Consider the following 22,605-nt stretch of genomic DNA (forward strand, 5'->3'; position numbering starts at 1 on the left):
GCTCCTTTTTATCTTCTAAGTCACGGCACACTATTCCTTCTTTTTCCATACAAGAGGTTTTTTTCATCTTCTGTACTTAATATTGCTCAACAGTTACCAGCCACTCTTTCTGTGTTTGACTCATGCAAATTCATCCTCTCAGCCTCTCTTCTGCCTCCTATACTGTGCAGAGAAACCTGCAACTGTCCTTGCCACTTTGCAGAATCTCTGACAGCTAGCACACTGCAATTTCAATGCTGAAAGCACAACACACATGGAAGACACTAATCAATTGAGCCACACGCATGAAGAATGTCTCTCTGCATATCACGTAGATTCTTCTGCATACACACCAGTGCAATATCCAGGTCTTCTTTCTTTCCTAGGTAAACAGCACTTCTTATTGCTAAAAGAGGGAAGGAGAGGAAGAACAGGCTCACAGTATCTCTAGTTGAGGCATGTAAAAGCAGAAACAGACTTCCATATGACAAATATGGTTTATTCTGCCTCTACTACAGCCTTGGAAGAAGGGCTTCAGATTTTCTATAGAGTGTTTATAGCTACAATGGGTGTATTCTGGAGGAAGGGGAGCAGCACCTTTACAGTTAGTTGGTTTTTGACCCAGATAGAGCATGAGATGAGAAATCTTTACAACACCACATCACTCTCAACGCTTTCTTTATCCCTTCATCTTTGTGTATGTGTGTTAAAATCACACAATAGTAATTCCAGACAAAACAGTCCTCGTGATTACTATTACAAAACCAAACCCACAAAAAAGTATATTAAAATCATTACATAACTAGAAAAAACTTACTGCTCAAAATAGTCTACAAATACATGGTGAGGAATAGGAGTTTCATTTCTAGGAAGTTAGCAAAAAAAGATGATTCATTTTACTTAACCTATGCAAATGACTGTACATTGCCTCAATTACAATGAATGCAAAAAGGATGGTGAAAATAAATGTCGTAACTTTATAAATGGAAGTAAATATTAAAAAATATTTCTAGAGAGGCTTTATTTCCTGAATATTATTCACTACACAGCAGAGGAACTAAAAAATATTTTTGTAAGCAATACATTGGCATATACACATCATGACCATGACAATATAAGGAAAGCTATGGCCAGATTCTTAACTGTAAACACCATGCATTCATGCAAGACCAATGCATGCACAAACACACAATGCAATTAAGACAATTGTCAATGCATAAGCTTATCACATGAACATGCGTCTGACCAGCTATATATACTTAACTTGTTCATTAGGTTTGTATATCTGTTTTCTATTTTTCCTGAAGGGAGCAAGACTGGAAAACAACAGCTCACCCCCAGATAAAACGCTAACTTTTAAAATTTCCCTGCACAAGCTGATTCTGCAGTTCTGTTCCAATCTACATTATCACATCTCTTTAAAGCTAGAGTCTCCTCTGAACTACAGCTTCCAGATAAACAATTTTAAAAGTGTTTTTTATAAGCCACACGAACATTCTTTTCAAGAATAATGAATTACAGTGAAAGCATCTATATGAATCATAACTAAGAGCTGACATCAAATTCTTACAGGTGAAAGTGGTTCATTGACTTATATTCCAATATGTGCTTCAATTAGTGGTTTACAAATATATGTATATTTATTTCTATGCTTGAAAAGTATAATAACCACCTTTTAAGGAAGCAAACCACTTTGCCATTAAAAATAATCAATCTACTACCTTGTTTTAGGAAATTCCAGAAAATAATTATACAATGGCTTTTCATTTTGGAGTCAGTAAAATGATAATTTTGTTGTCAAAACAGACCAAACAGTATTTGATATTCTAAGACTTCATCTAATTTCTGTGCTGTCTTTAAAAATCATAGATGCTATGAAATATGACACAAGCAAAAACATCACAGTAGTGAAAGACTATACAATACAGAACCAATAGCTGCACCCATTTAAACACAGTACATAGTATAAGTCAAATGAGACACAAATTTAACTCCAGTATTTGCACACCCACCACTTTGCTATCTTGCAAACTCTTTTGAAAAATTGACATTAAGTTCTGAATGTACATGTAAGTATGAAAAGCACCCAGTTTCAGGTTCCCTCTTGTGTTTTCACAGTATAAATGTTTGTGCAGTTTTTGTCATGCATGTAAACCCTGTTAGAGTAACAACTCCACCCAGATGCAACGTGCTTCCTCCACCACCACCACCACCGCAATACAAAGATATGTGCCTATTTGCCAATACAACTTTATTTTTATAATGGACTGCCATCCTAGGCTTTCTAGCTTGGATCCTGAATATTTTTCATTTGGAAGTCAGAGAGTCTTCGCTGGCCTGATGCCAATGCTCCTGACACATTCTCTCAAGTATTCTTAGAGAGAAATGAAAAAAAAAGTCACTGTCTTCCTACTAAAAACTAGGTATTGTGGAGATACATAGTATATTTAAATTAGACACAAACCTGAAATACTAAGCCTTGTGCACTGACTGTTCTTTAACTCTTCCTAATATACCAGAACAGGGACAAATGTCTTCACTCCACACAGTGAAATTATGTTCCAAACAAACGGAAAGTTAAAAAGTAAATCTTAACTATCAAACACTTCAGATACACTCTTCTTAAACACTACCTTTCTTTCAAGTATTTTACTTTATAACATTAACAGGTTACATATTATCCCACATAACTGCCATAAACCTATCACTTCTCTGTACCTAATATTTTTGCTGTTTTTTTAAAAAAATTCTCATTGCTTGACTGAATTTTCATCTAGTCAGCTGAATTTAATCTTAGATGTGTTTTATCATCCTTATTTTTTGGCAAATAATTTAATGTCCAATATTTCAGTATGTTATAAAAACATTAATAAATCATTATAGGGTTATTCTAAAACCAGCTTTTAAACTTCCAGGTTACAAGCAAGGAACAACTAGACGCAGAACAGTACCAGTCGCAAAAAGGAAAGATAGCACAGATGACAAAGCAAGCAGAACCCAACATGGTACACATTTCAACACAGACATTTAAACAGAAAATTAAGTTGCTTTGATTTAGTAGTTCAGTAGAGAAAATGCATCAGAATGTCTACCAAGGAAACATATCAAACATTATCTTTCTGTAATTTATCTATTATCTCTATGATAAGAAAATGTAAATGAATTGTTAATGCCCCCAAAAATTCCTCACACAAACCAGTATGATGAGATGAGATTTATTTGTAATCCCTCTTTTTAACTTCCCAAGGATTGTGAGACTTACTAATGACTGATCTAAAAAAAAAAGTGTAACAATTTTACTTTTGTCTATATAACAACTTATATTGGACATAAAAATACATAAGTGTTAGCTTGGAAGAAATAGTGTTCTGAACAGCAGAAAATATTAACCCAATGCATCAGAAAAAAATACACATGAAACAGTAACTACCCAGTTTTTAAAGTATCTGTGAGCAGCAGCAGAACGCCATTTCTAGCAATTAGACAGAAAATATTTCTCAGAGAATCAGTTTATGGTATTCACTTGCCTACTTGGGACAAGTTAACCTTTTGAACCATTCTTAGGGTATGCTGACCCCTAAAGGTCTATAAATACTAGATCTGATTAAGCCATTACACATTTAAAACATAAATTGTCAGAATACAATTCCCCATTAAGTTACTCTATCATGAGTAATTATGTTTTCAGAGTATATGATTCAAAAACATTAACTTCACTCAGTTACACCTCAAAATTCCATGAATCAAAAGGGGTCTACAAGTAGTTTATCTTGTACAATAATAAACAAATTCTTTTACATATGTAAGAAATGTATTATCTGCAAGATTGAGTACTACTACTTTCTTATAAACAATAGACTCTTCATGAGAAACTTGACATTTATTAACTTTTGAGAAAGAATACATAGTACAAAATTCTAAAAAAAGCAATACACAAGATGCTATCAGTCTCTGATACAGGAGACATCTTTGATGTTGACACCTATTCACTATTTTTTTAACCTATGCAGAGACACTGGAAAAACATCCACCCTTTAGTGATGTACTGAAGGTCTCCTTCCTGTGTCTTTCCCTTTCTTCAGTGTGCACATTATTATCCAGCCACAAGCCACTTTCTAACAAATCTCTTCTGTAAAGTCAGTCAGTCACATAATATGCTCTTAAACTTAGTGCTTTTTGTGCCCCCCCCCCCCCCCCCCTTTTTTTTTTTTAAAGTTTCTGCCATGAGACATAAATGAATGTATCTGAGAGCAAAATTTTGGTCATCTAAATACAAAAGGATCTCTCCATCCTGATGGAGATGAAAACTCCATGTACCCTGGAAGTTTCAAGTTAACCAAGTCCCCCTCTACCTCCCATCTTACTCTACGATCTGTATTCAGTTGAGGTAATAATGAGAAATCCATTAATACTAGTAAATGGCTTAATCCTACTAGCCAGGTGTGAATAGCCAAGAAAGTTCTTTAAGACAGCTTCAGATTTGTTGTTAACCCATTAAGAAAATAAGGTTGGAAAGTAAAGTGCAATGTTCAGACTACGAATTTAAATAAGACTTCTCAAAGTTATATACAAAAAAAATCTAAATAACACTGACAAGAAAAGTAAAGCTGATAATTTACATTCCTGTAGCTGCTCTCCCGTTACCCCAAATACTTTTAAAAGACAGTGTGTGGTTGTGGGTTTGTGTTTTTCTTTTTTTTTTTTTCTTTTCTTCCAAAGTCAGTCATATATCGGCAAGAACAAATACATTCCAGTCACTGCCTAGCACTGGTACAACACCTGAGGTTCCTTATTAATATCTTAAAAGTCCTTACCTTTTGACCAGTTCTCCATTTGTTCTTCTGAACTCGTTTGATCTGGCACCGAGTCCAGTTTTTGCTTGAAGATTTCAGAGCTAAAATAAAACAAATTCTGGATAAATAAACTTGAAACAATGTATTATAACACACCTATACTCTGCCTTCAGTCGACACAAAATTTACAGTACAAATGATTTTAAAATATTTATAATGGCACAATAAAGTCTGTGTATTTTAACAGTCAGTGCTAAATTATATTTCTCAGTAAAATATTTTTTCTTCACACATCTAATTTGTATAATGGTTTGGTTCAGCTTTCTCTCGCATGTAATGCCTTAATGGAAAAATTTATTAGTTTGTTGTCTTGTTCTAGAGTCTGCTCTTGGAAGTACATGCTACTGAGAACAGCCCAAATCATACTGAGTGGTCCCACTGCAGGCAATGAGACTGCTCCCTTTGGCAATTATTACAGAAGGTGGTATGCACTTTACATCACAACATTCTTTCTCTTGCTTTATTTTCCTGGATAAAATACAGGTAAAGCGGCCCATGACCACACCACTCCAATCTGCACGTTTTTCTAAACAGCTAAATAATCCATCCTATTATTTGCATACATATTGCTTCAGACTATACGGTTAATTACACAGTATTTAATATAATCAAAGACCTTCAAGAAAAAACCCTCAATACCCAAAAATAAGACCTACAGTAATATGTTTATCTGGTAATGTTTTGAGTGTTAAAACATACGCTCTCTCCTTAAAAAAAATCAGCTATACACTATATCTCAAGGAAATTTAAATAAATTTGCAATCTTGCTGATAAAGTAAGACGTTATTAGTTACTCAAGCATCTCTTTCAAATGTGCTTTAAAAGGACATTTTTTCATCTTTAACTACATAGCAGGAAAAACATACAAAATAAGCACAATTATATTTTATTAAAAGATACAACATGTGCCTTGAAGAGGCAATGGCTGGATCATGAAAATATGCAGACTTTACATTGTGTTGATAACTGTAAGAGTTAAAAAACCCACCATCACCAAAACACTCAAACACATTTTAAAATTCAATTAATAAAAATTATACTGAAGACCTATGTTCTAACTCACAAAGCAACAGAATAAATGCTTTTCCTATAAACACCATAAAAGCAGATTTTTTTAATAATCTCAAAGATAAAAATGAAAACAAGTATAATAATTGTGCAAACACTTAAGATTTGACACTAACATTCACATTAAGCATTCAGGAATTATTTATATTTGTTGTTAATTATAAAGGTGCATGATAAAAAAAAAGTGTGTGATTTGATGTGCTTAGGTCTTAACAAAAAATAACAACTTCACCTCATATCACAGAACACAGAGTTCCTTACAAGAATCTCTCAAATGAAGCTGCACGCTTCTTTTTCAATTCTGTGTAACTGTGTTGATTTGGAGTTGGCAATCTTTTCCTAAGTTCCTCATTTACTTTTGGATTAGCTGAAAATATAGAAGGTTATTAATATCAAGAAATAGGTTTCTGTCAATGAAGCCATTTCCCTACATATTGCACAAAAAGGTTCATAATAATTGCAGTATTTTAATAAGATATTCATATAGCAAGACATGAAGAAAATATGGTATTTAATAACCTCTGGAGTATTTTAAAACATGTCTTAGGGCCTTAATGTGCCTAGTAATATACTATTTAAAACCATAATTTTATCCCTCCACAATATACAGTCATTCTTCCTCGCCATTTACCCAGCTAATGAATGCCAGCAATTAGTAAAATGTAATCCCATTGCACAATCATTTTAATGCTTTTAGCACTCAGAAAAGTAAACACCAAATTAATACTGCTCAAGCCATATCAGATCCTAGTTGGAAGCAAGCAATTATAGTTCAGCTCCTCAGGTGTAATTAAATGATTGGAATGATTTAGTTCCATAAATGCAAGTTAATTCATAAGCAAGCAACAAATATACTGGGAGTAATTACAAGAAACATTGACAGTCTAAGCAGGGCATGTGCCTTCATGTACCTGATGTAGGAAAATGCTGCCCTCTGCTGGAAATGATAGATGATGGCACCGGAATAATTGGAGACAGAAGTCAAGAGGCTCATTTAACGACTTTGTCTTCATAGGTGAAATATGTTCGGCTAATTAATAGGCATTTTCTGGTTTACACATACAGAAACATTGTTGATATCAGATTAAGGCAACCTATTGATCAAAGTCAAACAGGAGGACCTTTTGGGCCTGCCTAGGATTTGCAGTATACCTTCCCTGTTATTAGAATTAAAAATGTCAGTAAACAGAACAACAAAATATCCATATATTAAGTATGTACATCTGTCGTTCCGAACACAACAGGTGCAACAGGTATCTAACTTATGCACAACACTTACATATCACTCAAGATGTACCCTTACAGTAAGTGTTTCAAACGCAAGGTATTTTTAGAACCAAAACCGACCGAACCATGATTATTCAGATAGTGTTAAACTTTGCCACATCAACAACAAGTAGAAGCTAGCCAGGAATGTTTTCCCAGGAGGAATCATTGGAAAAATCAAATACAATCGTTTTAAAGCTTTTCTTTACTTTCATTTGAAGACAATCTGTTAATAATCAATCTGTCTAATGATAAGAAGAAATTAAAGCTAGAGACTAAAATAAAGTATACTGATAGACCAAGACAAAATATGAATATTCAAAATGGAACTGTAACCCAGAACCTAGAATTAATTTTAAATCTACAGTTAATTTCCTTATTCACTATCTACTTATTCAACCTGTGTTAGTGTTAAGACTACTACTTGAACATCATGCAAAGAAAGCTAAAAAAAAAAAAGTGTCCTTATCTGTTGAATATAATATGCAATAGTAATTCACACTAAATATTTAAATGCCAAACCACCTACAAATATGAATATAAATCAACCAGTATCTTCCTACTAGCAAAAGAAATTCCAGATCTACTTAATTGGCCCTTCACAGAAGTAACAAATGCTTCCCAGTGCTGCATACAGCAGCATGGGAGAAAAATCACATGCTGTGGTCAGTATATGACTATTTTCCATGCAGAAAGCTTATGACTGTAAGAAAGCTCAATTCAAAAGCACCTGATCACTGTAAAAGCCTGAAGATGTTCTTTACCAATAGCACTTTGCCATCAAAATATTTCTTTGTTCCAGATCTTGGTATATTGCAAAACAAACCCAAGCTGTACACAAATACCTTCACTGTTACTTTACCTACTGTGGAAATGAAATAAGTTATTTTAAGAAGACATATTATTAAAAGTTTAAAATGTACAGCACATTTGCTTTGCCCTTTCATGTCACAGTCCTATTTTTCTATTCAAATCTTGTACACTGTAAGTTAATTGCTTTTGGAAACTACTTATTATTCATGTAAAAATTAATGTGCCAATGCGTTTAAATCCTTTTAAATGACCATTCATGCATCTTTCTTCTTTAAGTACCAATGAAATCTGTCAAAGATATCAATGCAAGATGGTCTTAGAGAAAGTTCTAATAAAGATTTTTTCTGCTAACATAAGATTTTCATTTTGGTCAACTTTACTTAAATTCCATTAATTTTTTAAGCTGCTTGTAATAAATTCACAAGTAAAAAATTTTAGGCTCCATAGTCTGTCATTTGTGTTCCAGCTGACTTTATGAATATTAATAACAGTGTTATCCTGATTAAATAGGCTTCATATAAAATCCCTGTGAATCCTATAGCTCAGACATCTCATTTTTCCAACTCTTTATGAATTTGGATTCAGACATTAAACTGGAAAAAAACCTTAAAAAACAGATTCAATGGTACATTCGTGTACTCTTAGGCAAAAAATTAGATGTTCTAATGATTCAAATAATTAAAATTTATAGGACCACATATTGAGATTTCAGGCTTTTTGTAAACATGCAACATATTTTAACTCTAATGAAAGCGTCAACACTTCACAGAACAAAGGATTAAGAACCTATTACAAAATAATAATAATAATGTTTGTCCTTATCCTTACCTTAAAGAACAAATGATATGATCTTAACTCTTCATATATGAAGTGCTGATTTGCAGAAGTATTTCCTAAAAAGAAAGAAATTAGTGGATGCTTAATTACATAAGCATACATATGAAATACACGAACCTTCTAGTTTAGCATGGGTGCCCAGTGAAAAACAGCATTAACTTTTAATCGGTTTATACCTCAGCTAAACCAATCTTTTTCTAGAGAATGTCATATCAAAGCACACAGGAGATTTTAACATTATCCTATAAGACACATGCAGTCACAGTTTCAAACTATCAACTTCTTTGCATGCTTATATGCTTGAACTATTTACATCTATGACAGATAAAAATGGAAAACTAAGCTCACTGCACTGCCTTCAGTTGTGTTTATATATAGTGCTAACTAAAATTACTATTTCCTCATTCATTCGGGGATATGTTTTGCAAAGGTGGCCATCAAAATATTCTGCCTTCCAGTACTTTGAAATATGAATGGATTTTAGGAGGGGAAAAAAAAAATCCTAAACAAAATAATGGCTTATTCATAAGGATGGCATTCCAGAATTACTCAACACAAACACTTAATAGGAATTAAACAAAATCAAGAGGTATATAAAAAAAACATATCTGCAAGGTAGGAAGTATTCAGTGCTTTACTTGTGCAGTTCTGAATAGCTTTTATTACAGCTTTGGTTGTATTTCCACATTCAGAAGAAAAAAACATCTGGAGTCTCTGCAGAATGTGTTATAGAAGGGAGCACCCCACAACACCACGAACTTCCAACCATCTGAACAGTGATGTTGACCCAGGGTGTTTGGATTAGTGACAGCCTGCTGTAGCTGCCAGTGCTTTCCTTCCCTGGGCAGGAGACTGGGAAGTCCACCTTCTAAGCTGCAGTTCAGTTACTGACTCCCCCTCCTCGGGAATGGAAAAGGCTATTGAGACCCTTCCACATGGAGCCCGATGACTGCAAACCCCTGCCCATGGGTCTCGCTTTGATAGGTTTTGAAGACAACTACTGAGTCGTGGCCTCAGCCGCTGTGACAGGAGGCAAATGCTTGCTGGTGTCGACCAAATTCACCTCTTCTTCACAAAACTGTCTTGGGACAGTTTTTCCCCACAAGGAGGGCTACCCTCCCTGCCCTGCTCTGCTGGAACAAGAGACCAGTTCCCACCACCCCTCAGCACAGCACCAAGCCAGTCTTTGTCCCCCTAAATGATGCAGTTGGCAGCTGCCATTCACAGTGCAGGGATGGAGCTATGTAAGGCAGGGAACACCGTAACTTTATGCATAGGCAAATAAAGAATAATTTTAGTATTATTTTCATAAGATTAATTAGATTACAGGATCTCCTAAAATATCCTGAAACGTTTTGCTTAGGGCAAGCTAAAGTAAAAAAAACCCTACCTTCTAGAAGCATTTCCCTAGGGAACAGACAGTTGTCTTAGGCTAGGCGGATGTCAAGTTTTGATGCAATGATACATTCCACAAGTGTCACATTCCTCTCTACCTAAAGAAACTTTATAGCAAATCAGAAAGCTAAGGTAACCCAAAATAACTTAAAATTATCTTTGAGCGGTCATTAAAATGCTAGTCAAAGAATAACTGAAATAGCCGCTTCTTGTATTTGTCAAATGTGGAATAACACACATCCGTTGAATATTGAAAGCTGTGAAATGAAATATATTTTGATATCTGATTACAGAGGTACTTATTGTAGTCTATTACTTTTATATGCTTTTAAATACAAGTATATCATGCAAAATATTCTGTTTCTTGTTAAAAGAATGTAAAACATAGGCAAATGGATTTACCCCATAAGTGGATGAATGCAGCATTAGTACTTCAAATTTAAAACTCCAGCACTGCTATAAAGACTTCAAGATTTTGCTTTATAGAAAATACTGCATTATCTGGAAGCTTGATAAAAACATGTTCCCAGAGCTCAGTCATGTTCAAACTTTCTTATTCTCATCAAAGAACTTGCATCTGATTCTTTTAATGATAGCATATACTACGGCAAAAAGTGTTCATTCTCTATGTCATGTTTTTGACAAAGGCAAGAAAGGAGGCATAAAAACGCAGTTTCAACTTGTTCACAATATGTTTTACCTATATCTGAATTAAATTGAATTGGATAAAGGACATGCACTTCTCTATTTTTTCTCCCTAATTTCTGCTATTAGTTTAGCGTCCCCAAGGCTCAATTTTCTCTTTACATTTATCAAGAAGTGTTTTATGTGCATATTAGATCACCGACTGCCCCTACCTCTTCTCCCCTCATTTATTCTCTCTCCCTCACTAAAAACCAAGATAATGATCTTCCTTTGTATTTTATTTAGTAAACAATCTTCAGCCTGCTCTGTTCTCTTCTTCTCCAGTTTTTAGCTGTCTTTTGTCCTCCATTCTTTTCTTTTGCCTTAGTTTGTCTTTTCTTTGACAATACATGCCTTTTCCTTCTCTCCCTGCCTGGCACCTCTTTGAAATGTAAAGAAAACCACAGAGGATCTTGTCAAAGGCTCTTTCCTTTTTTTCCAGCTTTTCTCATCTTGGTGTGCATTCTGTGAAGCAGCTTTCCTGTCACACCGCTATTAACATCATTTTCACTCTAATAATGAAACTATGATATGCTTTGGTCAAGTGTGGAATGGCCAATTCATTTAGCCATTTTTGTTTACAGCTTTGTTCTAAACACTTCTGGTCTTATAAACTCAAGTATTACATTTCACGTAGGCAGCCAGATCTCTGTTTCTAACCAGTTTACAACCAGATCATGATTTTCATAGCCTTTAAGGATAAGGATAAATATGTATATTTTAAACTAGCTGTTGTCTTATCCAGAGCCAAAAGAACGTTTCATAGAATATTTTAGTAGAATCAGCACTACATGGCAGTGAGGGATACCTGCAAATTACACTCAATTGACAGGATCATAGCCATCAGACAAAGGGAAGTGATTAATCCCCTCTATCTGGCACTTGTGAGACCACATCTGAAGTGCTGTATCCAATCTGACCCTCTCATGGATATCCTGAAGCAAGTCCACCAGAATGTCATCAAGACGATTAGGGGTCTGCAGCACATTAATTATGAAGAATCGAGAGGAGAGTTGAGTTGGTTTTAAGGAAAGAAGAATAAAGGGGGATTTTATTGGGTCTTAGCTGCCTTGTGAGCAAATATAGAGAAGACAAGAGACAGATTCTTCTCTTGGAAACAAGTTGTAACACAGAAAAATTTAAGAGTTCGGGGTAAGAGATTTTTCACAGTGAGGAAGGTCACTGGAACAAGTTGCTCAGAGGTTACAGAATCTCCATTGCTGGAGATGGGCAAAACTCATCTGGATATAGCAACCTGATCTAACTGTGGAGATGGCCCCATTCTGAGCAGAGGTGTAAATTGGATGAGATTCACAGGTCACTTCCTGCATACTTACTATTCTAAGGATTGCAAAACAACATCACCAGAACTAGCATTCCTACAATACACTAAACTCTGGGTTGTTTTCTGCTTTACAAGGTAGGGCAGTAGAGCAGGCGGCCAGGGACGGGGGGATCAACAAAAAAACATCAGTGAGGCATAGCCAAGGATGACTTATGTGGTAAGACAGGCGGAACGCCAACAGGGTGGAAACGGTGCAACAGCAGCATCAGCACACCTTTTTGAGCACCACTTGCCCTGAGCACCCCATTTTTTCCAGTTTGCAACATGACTGGATGATGTGACATCGGGCCAAATGTCAAATGCTAGTTTGCACACCATCCTTCAGTAAACCAAAACCAGACCACTGATACAGATGTCTCACCAGCCTTTCTGAAAGCATTTGTCTCAGGCCCCACAAAATCCATCCCCTTCCAAAACTTAAGAAAAAGTTGCTGTGATGGAAGAGCTCCAAAGCTAACGATGGAAACTATTCAAGAAACGTTTGAGTCTACAGTGCTTACGTTTGTAAAATTCATTGTATAGTGTATTCAGTATCTTGAAATTCCCAAATCATAATTTTTTTTATCACAAAAATTGCTAGCCTAGATTTTACCATAAAAGCACAAATAAAGTCACAGAACATTATATGCCCATAAAAATGAGAAGCAGTAACTTGGTGCCAGATTCATAAACCATTAGTATAAGTAACAGCATTAAGCAGAAATTATATTTCTTCTGCCAAAAGCATTCCAATTTAACTGTTTGGCTGCCTTCACAGAAAGAAAGAAGATCAAAACAGGGACTTAGTGAGGAAAAGGAGGCAATGAACCGCAAGGAAGCGGAAAAACTCAGTTTATCCAGCCAACTCACATTCCTGAAAGTACCTTCAAATAGTGCCATTTTCCCTGACAGCAAATGCACTGAAAAAGAAAAGCATAAAGGCTACAAACAGTGTGGATATTGGAGCCTGATGAAGAACTACCATGAGCACTGAACATGCAGAGGCCTGTCAGAAATGTGCCCATCTTTCAAGATCCAGTCCTGTGTGTGGGGACTGAGGGGCCTGTCGGTCTCTCACAGGGAAATACAGCTGCACCTGGTTTGTATCTGTCAGGCTGTTTTGAACAGCATGAAAACACAAATGCACCTCCGCTGCTGTCATAAACCAACATATCCAATGCACTGGTTCTACTCCAAATTACTTATTCACTCAAATTCAGCAGCTGAAGAGAATCATATCACCTGGAATTTCACAAGCTAAAAAAGAGCAGAGAGATAAAACACTGACTCCAGATCAGCCAGATTTGTTCTTTATAAAAGAATTAACTAGGCTGTCATTTGCTTAAATGACTATCTGAAAAGAAAGGTATCCTTCAACTAAAAGCATAATTGCTCCCTAAACTATGCCTGTACGCAGTAAGAACATTGGAACATACAGTATTGCTCAGACATATGTTCTGAGGCATTAAACATATAGTCTCTCCTCAACTTCTGATTATTTTTTTTTTGTAAGTCTAGCAACTAAATGCAGTACAGAGTGTGTTTGTTGACTGTGAGTAGTAACTTCATCCCTGTAAGCGAGAAGTGGGGGGAATTACAGAGGAATGGCACACTTCAGGACATGTGTCCAAAGAGTGTCCAAGCTGGTGAAGGGTCTAGAGAACAAGTCCTGTTGAGGAGCAGCTGATGGAACTGGGGTTGTGTAGCCTGGAGAAAAAGGAGGCTGAGGGGAGACCTTATCACTCTCTACAACTACCTGAAAGGAGGTTGTAGCGAGGTGGCTGTTAGTCTCTTCTCCCAAGTAACAAGTGACAGGACAAGAGGAAATGGCTTCAAGTTATGCCAGGGGAGGTTTAAATTGGACATGACAAAAAATTTCTTCACCAAAAGGGTGGTCAGGCATTGGACCAGGCTGCCCAGCATAGTGGTTGAGTCACCATCCCTGGACATATTTAAAAGACGTGTAGTTGTGGCACTGAGGGACAGGGATGGTTTAGTGGTGGACTTGGCAGTCCTGGGTTAACAGTTGCAATCAATGACCTTAAAGGTCTTTTCCAACCTAAATGATTCTATGAGTCTGTCTGTTACATTTTAATAACATTTCAGAGCATTTTCAGCACCTATGCACTAGCTGTGCATCTTACAGGATGTTTAACATGTATAATATATAACATGCCCTATCATGTGCTGTTGCTTATTTAGGTATGATTAGCAGGCTAGTGCTTTTAGGAACATAATCCAGATGCTTCCCTGAAATTCATTGCAATATCAAAGAAAACTGAAAGCTAGGCAAAATTTAAAATAGCAAGCTACACATCCAGAAATGGTCTTGGACCATCAGACAAGAATCAGATATTCTGAGGCAGGCCAGAACTCAATGAGAACCAGAAACAAGACAATGGAATGAAGTCTGTTGAGAATATCCAGAATTTAAATGGAAGCTAAAAATTTAAGAAGCTAAACCTGCAAACATTCAGCACCATGGAGTTGCACAGCTTCCTGGTCTTGCACCAACAAAGGACTGTACAAGATTAAAGGGGAGTCACCACTGACTCCAAATTAGTGCCAGGCAGCTGGAAAGGAACACTACAAACAAACAAAAACAAAAAAGGCAAAAATGAGGCATTAGCTAAAGTTACAGAAGTTTAGATCATCAGTCACATTATCACAAACATTTCTGACAGTGGATTGATCTCTCTGCCAAATTTTAAGAAAGCACTGCAAAACTCGACAACATACCAGCTTCCCAAAGAAACCGTTGCAGTATTTTTGTTTACATCAGGGAAAACAGAAATATTTATCCTTTAACCCACCTTTGGAAAATATTCAAAACCTTCTTGCAGCTGAAACTTACCAAAAAAAGTCACCTTCACCCAGTAGGAAGGAAATGCCTATTGCAGAAAAAAAAATAATTATCTGAAATGTTGGAAGTTACAATGGAAAACTCAAAAGACAAGAAGTCTTCCAAAGAGAGGTGCAGGACAACTCTAAGCCCAGGCAGAACCGTCAGATCATCCATAATGAAAGCTCTCTCATTTCTATTCTTGTGCAACCAACAAAATAGTGCAGCTTTTTTTTTTTTTTTTTTAAATATGCGCTTGAATACACAGAACATCCTTATTCCTCAATTTCATCATCATTTATAATGATATACAACACAGGGAATAAAGCAGCTGGACAGGCTTAGTAAAGAAATGTTTTTTAAAAAGTAAGTTTTGATGAAAGGTCATTTTAAACCCTTAGTAAGCACATTACTCAGCCAAAACCACAGAAGCCTTAAAGAATTCCTCTGAGAACATAAACTATAAAGAGGTTCATATAAGTTGAGGGTTACACAACTGACAGAAATAGTTCTTATTGGGGGGTTCTGAGCCTTAAAAACAGTCTTTCCACACAGACAAATTGGGGTGTGTGGAAATTCTGGAAAAATTCAAGACCTAGGATTATCTAGCCAGTTTCAGCAAAATTATTTTCTTCAGGTTTTTGTAAAAAGAAACAGATGGATGTTCTCCTCTTTCTTGCAACCTCATCATAAATTCATATTATCTTGCTTTCATTGTTCCTTGATTCATCAAGCTACATTCATTTTTTCATTGCCAAAACACTTGACACCAGAGGTGAAAAGAAGAAATTATGTGAGGTTGCAGAGAGCTGGGACAGCAGCTGAATCTTGGCCCATACCAGTTATTCCTGGACAGAGCAAAGGAGCTCTAAATCCACTTACTAGATGAAGTAGGAAAAATACTTCCTTAGCACTTCTGAAACCTAGGCTTATTTTGATGACTGATTTCTCCTGCACATAATCATGCTGAACAGTTTGAGCTTGCTTACCAGATGTTGCATTGCTTGGCATCACTAAAAAAAAAATAATCAAGAAAACAAGACTTTATAGCTACAGAAGTATAGATAAAACACAAGGGAAAATCTGGCCAACAGTTCAAATAGAACAACTCTGAAGACTTTCTCAGACATTGTGAAGCTGTAAGACTTGTAGACTCGGAGCTTTACCTCTCCTTTCGTGTTGAGGGAGCAACCTGACAAAGTCAGGTATGTGCACTAGGATGGCTTCCGTGCCTAATCACAGCACTAGAAATAACTCCTAAATAGCTTCCTAATTCACAGTCAAACCGGGAGGAAAGGAGGGAGAAGGTCTTCTGAATGAACACAACTCTGCTTCAATGTTGTGCTTTCATGACTCTCTCCTGTCAACAGCAAATCTTAACGTGTTCAGACTTTAACGTAAAAAAAGGCATAATTTTTCAACAAAGTTATGCCACTTCGACACTGTTTTTACAGTGATCTTCAATATTCTTCTTTTAATTTCTTCAAGACTTTAAAGCTACAACATCTAATCAATTATTTTAGTCTGTAAAAACTTATGCCAGTGAAGTCACAGGCCTCTTGTGTTCTTATCTAAAGGATGTACTTCACTGTACTTAGGTCTTTAGCTGGATTGTGCATCTGCTGAGCACAACAGCTTGGGAAAAGAGGTACTATGGAAAGGTTTCAGTTTTCACCATAACTTAACTTTTCACAATATGCTGTTCCTGCCTGAAAAAAGAGTTAAGTAAGTTCAATTTACTCATCACACTGAACTTCACTAAGGTGTAAGATTATTTTTGGTTTTATCACAGATAAAAAAACTCACTAAAAGAAAAAAGCTGAAAAAGGTAGTTTAGTACTTAAAAGGTTTTCCACAGTGCTTTCAGGACAGGTTGAAAAAAAAGAGACCTACTCTCAGACATCCTCAATAGACACCTCCCTAAAAACCTGTTTCTCAAGACATTTGAGAAGTCCGGAGACCCTATAACTAGCAAACTCATTCTCCAGTATTTTTTTTTCTTTAAATCAGATGAGATACAGGTTTGTTTCAAAACATTTTGGATAATATTAGATGTTCTTTATGAACTTCTTTACAACTGGATTTTAACATTAGTTTGAACGAATTTCTATAGTAGCTGGAATAAAATTTTTCTTTTATTTACAGCATTACATTCCTATCTTCGTAAACAGTGACACTTTTACATAGAATTGTATTACACAGGATTACAGTTTTTTTTTTAAAAAGGTCCATCACTGGTTTGTTTGTGTTACATGTTTAAGAGCTGCAGATGTACAAACAACTCAATTTCCCTTATCTCTGTAATGACCTGAATGGCTGTATTACTGGAAAGTATAATATGTAATACTAAATTGGTTCTCAATAAAGTATCTGGTTTGGTTTTTTTTTTTTTGGTAACTTTTAAGATAAATTTGGAAGTATATGTTACACCAAATAGAAAAGCTACTGGGCAGATACAACTGGAGGGGAACCTCAGTATGATAGCAGCATAAGCTGTTTTTAGTAAGTTTTCTCTCACAAGTGCAAGACAGTGAATGTTTGCCAAAAGAATTTTACATCCAGGAGAGTTTTTGAAATATGAAAGATACAAGATACTTTTAAACTATGAAGAGAATTATAATTTTTGCCTAATATTTAGTAACCTTCAGATCCTGTAATTCCACTTCAGATCCTAGAAAAACATTCTGGAGACAAATATTAGTCTACCACTGGATAGTGAAGAGGAGGAACAGAATTATATTTCAAGGGGAAACTGTTTTAATTAGTTACCTTGTACACCTGCAGAGCAGTCACCTTCAGTAGTGTGAGAAAGTGTTACACCCCACAACTGTCTTCATTCCTGCTACCATCAAATTCTGACTCCATAAAGCAAGAAACTGAAGCTCGCTCCCAAGCTGTATCACACTACATTTATGCTACTGTAGTGCAGAAAAACTAACTTAAATGCCCTTAAATTGTTGACTACACATCCTAGGATAACAGTCTCTTGATACATCTATTGCATCCTAATCCATAGCACTCATGACAAAGGAATCCTTCATAGGCGCTCCTTTCTTTTATACTGTTGGGGTGCCACGAACGAACTAGTGGACTGGGTCCACTAGTGCCCTTTCACAGCTGTATTGCATCAGAAATGGCCTCATTATGACCCTGAAAGAAATCACATCATATCAAAACCCAGAAGATTAGTCTGCTCTCACAGGGAGCGGTATTTCCATATCCATTTTCCTGCAGTCTGATCTTTACCGTTCAGAAAGAAAGCCTGGTCACATGAGAGGCAGACCTTGGCCCTCTCTTCACCAGCCCAGCAAAGGAAAGCTGCTGAGCTACTGCCTGTGCAGAAGCTTACCAGGCGCTATAGTAGAACTTCATACTTGTCAAACCATTTGGTACACAAACCCCTGTACCTTAAGGCCTACCTGACAAACCAAAGATCAAATCCTGGCCCTGCTGCAGTGGCCTTTGCTTTGCTGAAGCAGAACAAGTTACAAGCTAAAACAAAACCCCACTTGTAATCCCAGTGCTTACCTAGAAGAGCTGTTCAGTGACACCAGAGCAACACCCTAGGGCTGTTGAGTCCACTACTCATTGCTGCCGCTCTCTGACATGATCTAACTCAGGTAACAGTGGCTAATTACTGACCTCAGTAACACTGGTACTTTGACCAAAGCCCAGAAAACCTGGAGTCTGTAACAAGCAACAGCTGTAGAACTCACTGTTTCTGTATAATAAAGGCAGCTGATAAGGGCATGTTTTGGAAGCCAACACTTCTGAAAGATGTCCAGCTTGACAAAATACCTGTCAGGTCTATTAACACTTTTTATGAAGCAGATGCCATGTAAAGAAGCCTATTTCTTATCACCCTAGGACTCAAAGGCTCCAAATACACTACATATGGAAAAACCTGTCACTGCTTGTTACAGCTTAAATATTTGTGGTGAGATGAGTGCTAGTCATTTCACTTAGCTACCTACAGGTTTCAATTTTCAGCCTGCAATTTGGTTACTTAGATGTTGTCTTCTTTAGTTCAGACTGGCATAGGCAGTCAGCTGAGGTACCTGAGACTGAGCCACCACCTTACAGGTCAAAATAATCAATGGCATGTGTTCTCTGTGAGGACCTAGAACTCGTATTTTTGTCCTGCCAAAAGTGAAAAAATTGTTAAATTTCCTTCTCTCCAAGACACAACAGAGATCCAACTGTAGATAAAATCAGCCTCCCTGACATGAAGCAATTTATTACAGAAAACTATTCTTAAATCATGGGCTCCATCATCTACGTAGCACTTGGATCCCACCACCTACATCTGCAGCACATGCGAAGCCTTTTGAACACGACCAATCTAATTTCTTAAACTTTATTGCAACAACAGTCCCATTCTCAATCTCTCCTTAACAAAGACATGTTAATTTGGCTACAGGTAATATACGGGAGGCTGCTGAGAGCAGTAATACCTCTTCCCTCCTTTGAAAATGAAAAATACTGAAAGCTCTAACATTATCATGCAAGTAAAGAATGTATAGTAAGAAAGATGGTGCTTATCGGTTTCATTTTATTCACTTAGTATTTTCCACAGTAATGTATTTTGCAGGTGAAGGGGTTTCCATTTACTGACCTTGGCATTCATCAGGACCATACTGTGATTTATATTGAGAATTGCAATCTGATCTTTAATTTTTTATCTTTATCTGATCTTATAAATAAATGTAAAATACATAAAACAATTATCCTAGTGTAAAATTGAATTTTATCTTTCTGTAACCAGCTTTTGTCTATGCTACATATTTCTATGTTTGAATACAATTCAAAATTAATAATAGGCATAATTTATTTCCTGGGTTTTCATTATCTTGACATTTTAACAATTTTTTTATATATATATACTCAGGCTTTAATTTTATCTAGGGCTTCAACCCCACAGTTCCTTTTTAGACATGCACAATGTTTCTTTCAGAATATCCATTCAAGCAATAAGGCTGCTAGAAGAGCATATTGGCCATTTAGCAGATAAAAAAAAAGTATAAAGAAATAACATGATTTTATAATGAAGAAACCCAGCAGACTAGGACAGAAAACGTAGCACTGCATGTAAATGACAGACAACCACATATTAGAAGAAATCACAAGTTACAGTGAAGAATTAGAGTTCTGAAGTTGGTGGCTATGAAAAATTCACAATACAGTTTAGATTTTCTTTGTTAATATTTTTTTTTAATCACTGAAAAAGATAACCAAGTAAGTCTTTTCAAAGGGCAGGCACAACTTTATATTGAATACCACAGCATTACTAGTTTAATACAGAGACTGATCTAACCTGGCCATGAGCCTTTCAGTGGTTCACGAAAAATCACTTTACTGAGCAATTTTTTGGGGCTTAAATATAAATTATACAAATGCACCACCCTAATTGTTTCCTTTCTTGGCACAATTAATTAATATCATTTCAACTAACCATTCCCAATGTTTTACCACCTTAGACATATATATGTTGACTTCAATGAAAGTTAGCTGTGTCTCAAGTTTTCAGTACTGCACAGGCTCAGGTATACTTGGTATACAAGTGCTACACTTTACATGGAAGCTTTCTTTTAAGAAAAGCAAAAGGCTCAGAATTACAGAAGGTCATGCAAGAAAAAATGAAGGGAAAAAAAAAAATCACAAGAAAAATTTCCTTTCTCCAATATGGCAGATGTGCAACAAAAGCAAGGAGCCCAATTCAGCCATGCTACTTGTACACAAACGTACAAGGTAAAGCATGAAAAAATATCATAAAGATATTTTGATAAATATGAAGAACAGCACAGCTATATGGGCTGACAGCAAAATTGCCACTTTCTATACAAGGCAAGTGGAAATCCACAACCACGGCCACTCTGCACAAAGCCAGACTGGCCACACCAGTGCCGCGTGAGCACCGGCAGTGGGATTCCTTCATGCGTGCAGCAAACGAAGCTGCTCACTGGGCCTTTGTGATTAGAGGAGGAATGTCATAACCACGGTGGTCTAGACTGCTACAGTAAAAACAACACATCCCAAAATGAGTGGCCCTTGGTCTGAAGTGGCTGTGGTCAGGATGGGGCATGTTTAGGATGTAGTCCCTTGAATACCTTGTGAGAAATGCATGTGGTGAAAATAAGAGGAAAGAACACTGTAGTTAACTGAAGAAAAGGTTAAAGAAAATAAACAATATTTTTGCAGCTTAGCATTTATTTGTGAACTGCTGGTGCAACTCTATGCTTGACAGAAAAGCTATGAGGCTTTTGGTAGCTTGACAAGACAATCTACAAGCTTGAATGAAATGTTCAGCTTAAGGAATTAGAATAAATCTGATGACTGATGTGCTACTGAATGTGACAGACTGTCATCTGTTTTAAACAGGATCTCTGTAGGATGTACTGAAAGCAATTTTTTTCCCATTACCTTAAACATTCTAAGACTTTTTCCAATGGATTCTGGCTGATCGATTAAGACAAAAGATATTCTCAAACTCTCGCCATTTCAATAAAACAATGAAATAGCCATTTGGCTTGCTTGCATGATTAATTCATGCTGACACTGTACTTGGGTGATTAATTTACATCCAGTACAAAAAACATTATAATAAAAACAATTACTATTACTTCCCAAATTAATTATAAAATTATAAGATACAAACAATAAGTCATTAAAGCAGCTTATCTAAGCCCTATTCATATATAAAAATATAAAATTGTTTACCTGTTATCAAAGCAATTAAATACATTGTTGAGTCAGGAAAACATTCTAGTAGTATCTTTTTTCATATTATCAGCATATTCTATACAAAAATAGGTACAAGCATTCTTCAATAGCTTTTTAAAAATCAAGAAAACCTGATCAAAAGTCCTACAGTGAAACAGTGCTGCAAGAGATAGCTAGGGATTGATTAAAACCCACAAGCTCTATTTTTAATCTGGCAAAATTCTTAGAAATCTTAACACATTATTTTAAATATATACACAGACACATAAACGATGTAAAATAAGATAAAAATCTTTGAAGGGGAATTCAGGCTATTTTAAAACACATGCAAGCACCAAAAACTTTGGCAATATCTAGGCCCAGTTGGGAATATCCTTGCTCCATCTGACTGTAAATAGCTCCTGTGGGGATTACTGAGGTGCTTTATCATCTCCTTAACCTAGCGATAATGACTCAAATCTGTCCTACAAAACAGAAAATAGGGAAAGAAGGATTTTGTGACATCCACCTGGATGGAATCTGTGTCTCAGATACAGAGAACAGGCAAAACTGCTCGTTGGTGGATTGAAGAGCAGTAATGTCAATTTGAACCACACTGCATTTACAAAGCTGAACAGAGAAGCCAGCATGACTCGCCAGCTTGTACAACCCACTTCCAAAGGAGAATAAGAATCAAACCATCACCAAAGTCATTCAACTTTCAGAAAAGGCAACATGTCACAGACACACATCACGTAAATGTTTTAGCTATCATGTAAATTTCCCTCTTGGTTGATTTATGTTCAACTAAAATTTCATACCACATTTCTAAGAATAGAACAACC

The 22,605-nt window shown here is 36.1% G+C and overlaps 1 protein-coding gene across 12 annotated transcripts in view; it reads right to left on the bottom strand.

Moving 5' to 3' along the window:
• Window positions 1–22,605, bottom strand: part of MIPOL1 (mirror-image polydactyly 1) — a 203,448-nt gene that overhangs the window by 161,934 nt on the left and 18,909 nt on the right. For 2 of the 12 annotated variants that reach the window (XM_080394330.1, XM_080394322.1), the window contains exons 2-3: window positions 6,812–8,872; window positions 4,794–4,873 (exon numbers count right to left, since the gene is read on the bottom strand). In XM_080394330.1, coding sequence (XP_080250456.1) covers window positions 4,794–4,873; window positions 6,812–6,894 — 163 coding nt within the window. In that variant the 5' untranslated portion in view covers window positions 6,895–8,872. The other 10 variants (XM_080394325.1, XM_080394323.1, XM_080394331.1 and 7 more) reach the window with 9 other exon arrangements.

Source organism: Falco punctatus, assembly GCF_963210335.1.
Source record: "Falco punctatus genome assembly, chromosome: 7".
Lineage (NCBI taxonomy): Eukaryota > Metazoa > Chordata > Aves > Falconiformes > Falconidae > Falco > Falco punctatus.